Source organism: Podarcis cretensis, assembly GCF_951804945.1.
Source record: "Podarcis cretensis genome assembly, chromosome: 5".
NCBI lineage: Eukaryota > Metazoa > Chordata > Lepidosauria > Squamata > Lacertidae > Podarcis > Podarcis cretensis.
This window is the reverse complement of record NC_137174.1, coordinates 5,098,327-5,110,000: the sequence shown is the minus strand read 5'-3', so window position 1 is coordinate 5,110,000 and position 11,674 is coordinate 5,098,327. Positions and strand designations below refer to the sequence as shown.

General features: G+C 48.7%; 1 protein-coding gene across 1 annotated transcript in view; it reads right to left on the bottom strand.

Moving 5' to 3' along the window:
- Positions 1–10,623, bottom strand: part of LOC307215767 (poly(U)-specific endoribonuclease-like) — a 16,847-nt gene extending 6,224 nt beyond the window's left edge. The window contains exons 1-3 of the mRNA XM_079975472.1: positions 10,332–10,623; positions 6,338–6,437; positions 5,422–5,533 (exon numbers count right to left, since the gene is read on the bottom strand). Coding sequence (XP_079831598.1) covers positions 5,422–5,533; positions 6,338–6,437; positions 10,332–10,351 — 232 coding nt within the window. The 5' untranslated portion in view covers positions 10,352–10,623. The remainder of the gene's footprint in view (positions 1–5,421; positions 5,534–6,337; positions 6,438–10,331) is intronic.
- Between the last annotated feature and the right edge of the window lie 1,051 nt (positions 10,624–11,674).

Below are 11,674 nucleotides of genomic sequence, written 5' to 3'. Positions count from 1 at the left end.
CATCGCATAGCACTCCTACCAGCCACGATGCCCCTGCACGTTGTCACGGTTGATGGCAGAGAGCTACTGGGAGGACAGGTGTTACAGCAAACGCCGCCAATGGTGATGCAGATTGGAAATCACCGCGAAGTCATCAGCTTCAACGTCACTCACCTGTCAGACACACCCATAGTATTGGGCATGAGTTGGCTGCACAGGCACAGCCTGGCATTAGCATGGTACCAGCGTCAATTGACCTTCTGCTCATCCTACTGCACAGAACACTGCATCCTGACTAGCCAGGAAGATGAGGGGCAAGAGGATGGGTCGCAGCTACACTTGGGCATGCTGCAAGCGGTACCCGACAAGTACAAAGGGTTTTTGGAGGTCTTCTGCGAGAAGGAAGCGGACAAGCTGCCCCCCCCCACAGACCGTACGACTGCAAAATTGACCTCCTGCCGGGGGCGACGCTGCCGACTGGAAAACTGTATTCCATGTCTGAAGACGAACTGCAAGAGCTCAGGGAGTTCATAGATCACAACTTGAAGCGGGGATTCATCCAAGAATCCAAAGCAGTGGGGGGCAGTCCTGTGTTCTTCGTGAAGAAAAAAGACATGCCCCAAAAGAGGCTTGTAGTTGATTATAGGGTCATAAATTCGAGGACAAAGCCCACGGCATTCCCCATGCCCAAAATCGACGACCTGCTCGCGACGGTGAGGAAGGAACGCATCTTCACCAAGCTGGATCTACGAGGGGCGTACAATCTTATACGCATGCGGGAGGGCGATGAGTGGAAGACGGCCATGTTTACGCCCCTAGGCACCTACGAATATAGAGTTATGCCATTTGGTTTACAAAATGGCTCCCACTGCTTCCAAGCCTTCATGCATCACGTGTTAGCGGGACTCCTCTACTAGAAGTGCGTCTGCTTCCTGGACGACATCCTGATCTTCTCGGAATCGCAGGAGGCTCACGAGAGGGACGTCAAGGAGGTTCTGCAGAGACTGCGGGAGCACAGGCTTTACGCCAAGCTGGAGAAGTGCCAGTTCGACATGACGGAGGTGGATTTCCTGGGCTACAAACTGTCCGACAAGGGACTGGCCATGGACAGCACCAAGGTCCGCTCAGTGTTGGACTGGAAGAGCACGCGCAATCGGAAGGAGGTCCAGAAGTTTGTCGGCTTTGCCAACTTTTAGCGCAAGTTTATCAAGGGGTTCGCTATGCAGACGGCGGCCATCACGGACACCCTCAGCTCCAAGAAGAAGAAGTTTATCTGGACAGAGCAGGCGGAGCAGTCCTTTCAAAAACTTAAGTGTCTCTTCGCGTCCGAAGAACAGCTGCTACATGTGAACCCCAGCAAACCCATGAGGGTTGAAACGGACGCCTCAGACAGAGCTGCGGGGGCGGTCCTGTTGCAGCAAGATCCGCAAGGGGACTGGAGGCCGTGTGCTTTCTACTCCAGGAAACTCAGCAAGTCGGAGCAGAACTACACCATCTGGGACAGGGAGTTGCTAGCCATCCATGCAGCCTTCAAGGCGTGGCGGCACTTCCTCATCGGAGCCAAACACACAGTGCAGGTTCGCACGGACCATAAGAACCTGGAGTACTGGCGAACGGCGCGGTTCCTGAACCAGAGACACATCCGCTGGGCGGAGTTCTTTGCGGATTTCGACTTCAGGATAGAGTATCCCGGGAGACAACAACATCATGGCTATCCAGGAAGCCGCAGTATCTCGAGGAAGTGGCACCGGTGGCGGCCAAACACATTTTCGCACCTAGAGCGTGGGCATGCGCTTCGGCCACCGTGGACCTGGAAGCGGTATGTCGCGCGCTGCAAACAGATTCCTTCGCACGATCCAAGATGGAGGAAGTGCGAAGCGGCACGGCGAAGGACGACGAGTTCCAGATACGCGACGGCCTACTCCTCCGCAAAGGGGCCATCTACGTACCGGGAGACGACCTCCGCGCGAGAGTACTACAACAGTTGCACGACGCACCCAGCGCCGGACATTTCGGCGCCGACAAGACGGTGGAATTAGTAACCAGAGACTTTTGGTGGCCCAAGATGCGGGGAGAAGTCGCGGATTACGTCACTAGGTGCGACACTTGCCAAAGGGCCAAGCCAGTGCACAGACCGCCGGCGGGACTGTTGGAACCGCTACAGACCCCGCTCGAACCGTGGGAGAGGGTGGCACTGGACTTTGTCACTGATCTGCCCAGCTCAAGGGGCAAAACAGCAGTGCTCGTGGTAGTAGACTTGTTCACCAAGATGGCCCACTTCATTCCTTGCGCGAAGGTGGCCACAGCGGAGCAGACCGCCAAGCTGTTCATAGACCACGTGTTCAAGGTGCACGGACTACCGCGGTCTATCCTGTCCGACCGGGGGCGCCAGTTCATCTCGAGCTTCTGGCAGAAGCTGATGGGCATCCTAAACGTCAAGGTCAACCTAGTGTCGGCAAGACACCCGCAGACCAACGGACAAGCGGAGAGGGTCAACGCCATCATGCAGCAGTACCTGAGATGCTACGCGAATCAGCAGCCCTCGACCTGGGTGGACTACCTACCTCTAGCCGAGTTTGCCTACAACAACACGAAACACGTGTCCACGGGGGTGACACCTTTCTTCGCCAACAATGGACGGCATCCCAGAACCTTCCCGGGATTGGAGAAAGTGGGGGAGGGGGAGCCACAGGGAGCAGAGGCCTTGGCAGCGGAGTTACAGGAGGTCCACGAGCAACTCCGACGGCAGTTAGAGCTAGCAAAACACGCCTACAAAATGCAGGCAGACAGGCACAGGAGAGTTGGGGAGGACATCCGGGTGGGGGACAGGGTCTGGTTAGCAGCCCAGGCAGTGCCGGCCAGATCGTTAGCTAAGAAGAAGCTCGGACACAAGCAGCTAGGCCCTTACCAAGTCGAGGCACAGATCAACCCAGTAGCCTTCCGGTTGACACTCCCGGAGGGTTCCAGAATGCATCCGGTCTTTCATAGATCAGTGCTCACACCCTACAAGGCACCCCACAGGTTTCAGGCGCCAGGGACAGCACCAGGCCCGCTCAGCGAGGCGCCCACGAAGGGGGGGTCACCGAGAGCAGAGCCACTCAACGAGGTCACAGAGATTTTAGACTCGAGATGGGGGGAAGAGGGGGTTGAATATCTCCTCGCCAGGGAAGGTACCCCGGCCAGCGACAACAGGTGGGTACCGTACTATGCCGTGGAGGAGCACTACCTCAAAGACGAGTTCCATGCACTCTTCCCACACAGACCTATGCCGGCAGATTATTTCGACAAATATCTTTTCACACCCACACTTTCAGCCAGCACGTTTCAGGGGTTCTCATCAGATGAGGAACCAGCACCCGACACACGCTCCCCGGAGGGATCACCCTCGGGGTCTGTTACAGACCGCTCTTATTGGTGGGACGATCAACCGGAGGTGGGGCGGAGCAGGGAACTGCTGAAGTGGCCTTGGCAGGCAGCATCCCCCGAGGCGACCGGGGAGGAGACGGACATGGACGTGTTGGGGGAGGATCCTGGGTTCGAGCACAGCTGCAGAGAGATGGAAGCAGAGGAGATTGACGTCGACGAGCCCAGTCCGGACTGGCCGGAACCAGCCGGCCAGCTGCACACCAGAGGGGAAGAACTGTATCCCGCACTCACCCCCACAACACTGGAGCACCCGGAACCCGCATCCGAAGAGGGGGAGGGAGGAAGGGGGGGCTTTGAGGGGGGATGGATGTCAGGGGTTCAGGAGCAGAAGCACAGGGAAGAGGGGAGATGGAGAGCGAAGGGGAAGAATCTGAGGGCAGCGTAGGAGAAGATGACAGTGGTCCGAGAGATTCCATGAGCCTCTCCAGCGAATCGGAAGATTCACAGAAGGGGGCGCCAGTGGCCAGGGCAAGGGGATTCCCAAGGGGGACACACCAGGAGCAAGGAGCCAGCAGGGACTCCCAGAGTAGCAGTTGGAAATCAGGACCAGCTTCCCCACCAGAGCATAGTGGGGGGGAAGAGTCCCAGGTATCGAGGGCAGAGGATTCCACACCAGGGAGTGAAGATAAGTCAGGGCTGGCCACGCCTCCATCGGAGAGCCAGACAACGGAGGGGAGGTCAGATCCGGGCAGTATCCCGGAAGAGGGAAGCAGTGACAGAAGCAGGGTGACGGTCAGGAGGAAGGTCACTGGGTTGGTGCGAGAGGCAAGTTCAAATGTACAGGAGCGCGGGACAGCAGAGAATGAGGATTGGGAACCGGGTCCTAAAGCCCGCCAGAGACAGGGGAGGAATCAGCCGACTCAGCGTTGGAAGAGTCCAGAAAGGGGAAAGCCCCGGCGGGCAGGAGGACCCAGAGGAGGAGAGAACAACGGAAAAGGTGGAGCAGGGCTAGGATCTTAAACTGGTGTCATAGGGGAGGAGATTCAGACGGGACTTCGCCGGTCTAGGGTTTAAGACGTAGGGCTGCGCGCTGCGGCTTTGGAATGGAAGTTGAACTTCAATAAAGACTTTTGTACATAACGACGATCGGGCGTTGGTCCTCTGTGAGCTGGGACCTAGGGGCAGCTCTGACAGTATGCTAAAGTGATTTGCTACCGACTGAATATATCAGTGGCTCTCCTAATTTGTAACTCTACTAGTATGGTTATATTAAATATGGGCTTATTTATATCGTTTTAATTGGCATGGTTTTCTCCAAAGAATCCTGAGAATTGTAGTTTGGCTGTTTGGGCAATCTCATAGTTCCCCGTCTCTCTGAGTCTGGGTTTTTGCTAATAAAAATCAACATTAATAATAAATTAATAAATAATAATAATTTTTTATTTATACCCCGCCCTTCCCAGTTTAAAAACCGGGCTCAGGGCGGCTAAAAGCAAATATAAAACACTGATTAAAATGCAGCTTAAAAACAGCATAAAATACAACATAAATGCAGCATCAATGACAATAAAATTTAAAAATTCAAGGGTCATGGGGGGGGGGGCTGTAATCAGTAAACACGAAATGAACACCAGGGCTAACTGGCCAAGTTGGTCCTACTAGGGCCAGCAAGGAGACCAGGGAAGAATTTAAATGTGGGGTCCCAGAAAGGGTTTCTTCATAGAAGAGGGGAGGGAAAAGGGAATAGAGGATCAGGCTAATTCAAATTGAAGGCCAGGCAGAATAGCTCTGTCTTACAGGCCAGACGGAGGTCATGGGTCCCTTTACCTTTACTTTTACCTTTACCTTTACTTTTACCTTTACCGGCCCGACGGAAGGAGGTTAAATCCTGCAGGGCCCTAGTCTCATGGGACAGAGCATTCCACCAGGTCGGAGCCACCACTGAAAAGGCCCTGGCCCTGGTGGAGGATAGTCTGGCTTCCTTATTCATGGACCTTAGGGTCCTCAATATTAAATATCTCCCTCAAATGGAAGAAGGGTGTGCTGTACAGTTAAACTGCAAGGGAAGAGCCTTACTTGAATAAGTTTCCGTGTTCTTCAGACGTTGCTCATTTACGCTGCAAAACAACGGTTCAGAAGCGCTGTCTCTGGCCGCATTACTGCCCTGCGGTACATAACCAGCTTTCCCCTGTAAGCAAAATGTGGAAATATGATGGATGTGTACTGCGGTTTTAGGTGAGCCATCTGAAAAGTTATTTTGCTTGTTGACTCCAGCCCCTGACAAACTTGGGTTATGGGAAAAAATGTAAAATACAGTGGTACCTCGCAAGACGAATGCCTCGTAAGATGAAAAATTCGCAAGACGAAAGAGTTTTTCGTTTTTTGAGTTGCTTCGCAAGACGGATTTCCCTATGGGCTTGCTTCGCAAGACGGAAACGTCTTGCAAGTTTGTTTTCTTTATCTTGCAAGTTTGTTTCCTTTTTCTTAAAACCGTGCATTCAGGGGGGGCAGTTGCGACTTGACTTCGAGGAGCAACTCATAGCACGCGGTGTGGTAGCCTTTTTTGAGGTTTTTGAAGGCTTTGGTGATTTTTGAAGCTTTTCCAAAATCCGTGCTTCGCTAGACGAAAAAAATCGCAGGACGAAAAAACTCGCAGAACGAATTAATTTCGTCTTGCGAGGTACCACTGTACAGATAATAACTCCCTGTATCTTTTATGTAAGCTCTGCTCATATGCTTTACTCACATGTTCCTATATGGCAAGCAGCCCAGCCTACAGGCTCCCATGGTTTCAGCACAGGTGTCTACAAGGAAGGAGCCTTCAGTGGCACGGCTGAATGCGCAAAATGCCCTCCCTGCGGATGTTCACGCCATATGCACAGACACCAGAGAGTGGGGATAGTCGGATGGGGTGGGTCTTCGTGGCATGGCCAATGCTCACTTTTTGGAAGAACACAGGAGAGCTAAGCATAGTGACACATATAACTGATACCTGTAAGGAAATGGTATAGTCTTTTCCAGGCACAAAGCGGTTCACATCAGCATCCCAGAGCTCATTGAAAAGCTTGGAGAGTTCCTGATTCAGAATCTGTCTGCAAATAAACATAGGCAGAGAAGCGGGGTTTTTTCAAAATCAACACAAACATAGATCAGATAGGCAATTCCTGGCTTGGGGAGAGCAATGGCGTGTAGTTGGTGGAGAACACAAAGAGGACTACCTTGCCCCAAGGGCTATTTCACACAGGCTGCTCGCGTGGGGTGAACCACCATGGGTTTGCCCTCCTCCTGCAGCCCAGCAGCAGTGACACCTCTGCACCCTTTCAAGGCCTCCTTTCAAATGCAGAGAAGGAAACCAAAAGCACCCCATCAGGAGCTGTGCAAATGTGCTGAAAGTGCTTTTTCATGCTTATGCAGAATCAGCTATATTTGGAAACAGGAAATGCAGAGAACGAATGATAAGCTCAACTGAGTCTAAACTCTTTTACTCTGCTCTTAACTCCTATCCTTTGGCTCAAAATATGTTCCTCAATATGGCTTTCTTTTTTCTTTTTTGCAATTGGCAACCTCATTTGCCAATTGGCTGTGCCTCATTCCACTTAGAGGTTCTTGCAGCCTGCATGAACTTAGAGCATTGTTGACAACCAAGCAACATGTCAGTTCAGACTTCGTGTCAGAAACATGGGAGCAACAGAGGTGCAGACCCTCTCCCTGCCCCCCCCCTGCCCCAGAGCAGAGCCTTGTCTGGACATCAGCCCCGAAGACTTTTCATAGCTAGGACAAAAATTGTGCCAGGAGACCACTTGTGAGGAACCTCTCCTCTGTGGGCCAAATTAAGCCCACCACACTTGTGAGGTTGTACCGCCAGACCACTTCTGGTGAGCTAGGCATGCCTTTCCTGTACCGGACATTTAAGCCAGTAGCATTACAAAATCATTCAAACACTGATGGGAATTGAATTTTTTCTTTGACACCACAGCTTGAAGCTTAAGCCTGCTGACATCATATGATGGCAGGGGATTGACAGGAGGGTAGCTCTGCCCACTTGTCAATGTGGCCTGCAAAACGTTGGCCTTCCAGCAACCAGAGGGGCCTGCCCAGTCCTCCACAAGACTAAGAAGCCTGACACAATGAACAGGCCTCTTCTTCACTTCCACAGACCTGTTTCCAGTCTCCAAATTCACAAGAGGCTCATCAAACATGGGGTGTATTTTTTGCCATATGAACTCTGCTGCATCCTTTTCAGGGGCATCATATATGGCACTGTGAATGTTCCTTCAAATCTAGCATAACCTCTTTGCCAGCTTTTATCATCAGTCAGATGTAAGGTGCATACAATAATATTTCCTCTCAGAATGTAAGAAATTCGTATTTAAGGCAAATGTGTGAAAACTCATTCCCCCCCCCCCCCCAGTAACACCATCTAAAAGTACAGGAAGAACTGAGAACTTTGAGGCGAGGCAGAATCAGAAATGGTGAGTGCCTACTTTGGACAGCTTTTGCAAACCTAAGTATAGAAGTCTCATCCCCACCCCCCAACTAACTTCATGGTTTTCTCTAACTCACAGATATAATGACTTTTCACTCATGTGAAAACAATTCTCATTAAGCTGCAGTCCCATAAGCAGAATATAGAATTATTTGTGGTGTGATATATTCAGAATCGTGACAAGACTACACACACACACACACACACACACACACACACACACCATTGCTTCCTTTTCTTGCTATTAATTTTTTACTGGTGTCCCTACAGTGGAATGTTGACTCCATTTCTAGTATAATCTTATACATGTCAACTCAAAGGCAAATTCCCAAGTAAGCATGTATAGAATTTGAGCCTTCCAGGACAACTTTAGCAGCATAAGGAATCAAGAGACAGGCACAAAAGGTCATGATAATCTGAAAGACAAAAAGGAGTGTGGCCAGATGTTCCAATGGCACATCTTCTACAAATGCAAATTAAGTTTGACTTAAAATACTGTACACCTGCCTTGGTCTAATTGTTTAAATAAGGAAGAACAACAATTTACCTATTGACTTACCACACAGAAACAATCAGCTCTTGTCCAGATTTGCCACAGCATAAACCCAGCTTTGAGCAAGCAAGTTGCAAATTGCAGGGAGGAAAATGGATGACAAAAAGAGGGACACCCTACCCCTAATCCAGGGGTAGCCAATGAGATGTCTTCCAGATGCTGTTGGACTACAACTCCCATCATCCCTGACCATTGGCTAAGTTGCCTGCAAGCTGGAATCCAAAAATATCTGAAGGGCACTGTTGGTTACCCCAGCAATAATGACACACGGCTTAGATATTGCATGAGGCACTGAAATGCATTAAGTGTCTAACGTGAAAATGTTCCTAATCTCTAGAATGTTGTGAAGAAAGACTCTCCTGAGACTATTGCAAACTTGAAAGAAATGTGCTGAGGTCCCTAGGTGCACTTTGGCTAACAACAAAAAGAACTACAACCACATCATTAAGATTTGCTCTGTGACCATGAGATCATAAAGGTAAATAAGAAAGTGAAACCTTCTTCTTCCCAAATAGCCCTTGCAGAAAAGAAAAGTAGTCTCCTTCTCTGGAGAATTTGTTTATTTTGGAACTTAATATTACTTTCAAATTTCATTTCTTCTTTTTCGAACAAAGGAAGCTTAAACAGTTTTGAGATTCCAGGAAAGGGAATCCCATCATTCTGTTAAAATAAGTTACATTCTTGTCTGATAAAAAGTGTTTGCAGTAAAGTCCCACAAAGAGCTTTACAAACTGTACTGACTTCTTTTTCTATGGCACTTGCAATCAACCTCCCCTTAAAAACAATATAATCAGCTCTTTTGCCTCTAATTTTCCATACAGTTGCACCTAGATATTGCCTTTTAAGTGGAACAAGAGTTGCATCCTTAATTCTGTGCTGGGTTGCAGCCCGAAACCTTCAAGTTTAGTCCCCAAATCTTGATTAAATATCTAGACTGCAGGCTCTTGTACTTCTAGATGAGACTCAACATTTGCTGAATGGCACAACAGGCCAATATTTGCAAGGGAAACAATTGATTTTCTGTGAATATTGCTGGCCTATCAATGAACTCCTCTCGAAACCATTGTTTGAATTCAGCAAATGACACAATGAAAACCCTGCTCTGTCTATAAAGAATGAAAGTATTCCTCAATAACTTGATGGACAGCAATCCTGTGCTTATCAGCTCAGAGGTAAGTCTCAGTAATTTCAACAGAATTGCAGCTTGTGTGGTGTCATATTTGCACCACTGAGCAGATAGTAAACTATAAATTGTTGAGTAAGTTGGGGGAAAGCTCCCCCTCTCAGAAAATGCATGTCTTCTTTCTGGAAAATTACTGCCGGAGTATAAACACTGGAAGCCGGCAGATTGAAGGCTTATTTCAGCAGTTCTAAAACCCTAAGATCTACTTTGCAAAAGCCACAGCAGATTTTTCTTTTCTTTTAATAAAGCCTGGTTATGCACCATCGTGTTATTATTTTGCCTTTAAAGCTCTTTTTAAACACCTGTAAGATTTCTTTACATTCAATGTTTCAGCCATGGTTACCAGCTCTAAATAAATGCCTAAGAGCTCTGTGGCTGTACTTTAATTTCCTCCCATTTCAGCCTTGTTGACTGAACTGTAACTGTAACAATTAATAGTACTATTCTATAAACAGAGCTGCACTTGGCTAGGGAAAATGAAACTTCAGTTTAATTGTACAGTACACACAACGTAAAAGTTAAGTAAACCGTCTGTTATAGCTAGGGAATGCAATTTGCATTTGCTAAGCATAAGATGATTTGCTGGCGCTTATCAGAGACATTGCTACCTAGGATATAGTTTGTAAGTGCATTGCATGCTGATTAGATAATAAATCTACACTTTTCCAAGTGTCCCTGGGACCGTACCTGTGATTCTTCAAGCTTAAGTTGTTCCCAGTGCACAGGGCGGCAGCGTAATGCCAAAACATGCAACCCTCTCTTACCTTTGAGCCATGTTGACCATATGCTGTTTTTCTCCCCCAAGCAAACTGACTCACAGTGAGCTGAATGCCCGGTTTCACTTCCAGAGCCCTTTTGAAGCAGCCCTGGACCTTTGCACTGCCTCCTGCCTGGTTACCGGGAGCTGCCTCTCAAGGTGACTGGCAGAGTAAGGAAGTTGTAGAAAGGGACACGTTGCAAAGAGAAGGAAGTAAACCAAATGAACCTGAGGGTTGGGCAAACAGTGACAATATGTGTCCTCCTCCAGCTTCCCACCAGATAGACAGAAACACATCAGCAGGAGCTAAAATGACTCACGTTGAGCTTCAGAGCATTTCCTATTATTATAGATGCATTCGGTGGTGCTGTGGGTTAAACCACTGAGCCTCTTGGCTTGCTGATCGGAAGGTCGGCGGTTTGAATCCCCGTGACGTGGTGAGCTCCCATTGTTCGGTCCCAGCTCCTGCCCACCTAGCAGTTCGAAAGCACGTCAAAGTGCAAGTAGATAAATAGGTACCGCTCCAGCAGGAAGGTAAATGGCGTTTCCATGCGCTGCTCTGGTTCGCCATAAGCGGCTGAGTCATGCTGGCCACATGACCCGAAAGCTCCCTCGGCCAGTAAAGAGAGATGAGCGCCACAACCCCAGAGTCGGCCACGACTGGACCTAATGGTCAGGGGTCCCTTTACCTTTAAGCTATAAGGCAGAAGCTATAAAGGAAGGCAGGAAGACAGTTAATGTGCCTATCTAACCTGGTGGAGAGGTTTGTTTGTTTGTCTGTCTGTCTGTCTGTTTAAATCATTTTTGACAAGGCTCCCAGAGTGGCTTGAAAGAGATCAATAAGTAGGAGAAAACTGGATGTGAGGTGGTTAGACCAGACACAACAATGTCTGCCTGAAGAGAAGTGGCAGTCTGCCTCACTTTTGACTGCTATGGTGATCCATTCTCTCCTGAAAATTGTTTGCTTTTTTATTAGTTATTGCATAACTGGCTAAAAAACCACAAGGCACCGTATTAAAGCAATACCATTAAAAAGAACAATAAATATTTTTAATTTAAAACACACACACAGAGAGAGAGAGAGAGAGAGAGAGAGAGAGAGAGAGAGAGAACCCTGCCCATAGACTTACACTTTGACTAAACAGATTTAAGGAAAGAATTTAAGGATAAGGGAAGATTTAAATATCCCAGTTAGTCAGTTGGAAGAGACTTGTGAAAACAGGCATGCCTTCAGGGATTTCTTTAAAAGTGGAAGGCACTGGGTCCTTTTCAATACCTGGGGTCAGTGAGTTCCAAAGACATGGGGTTGGTAAAGCAAAAAGTACACAGGTTGTGTGATAGAAGGGTGGT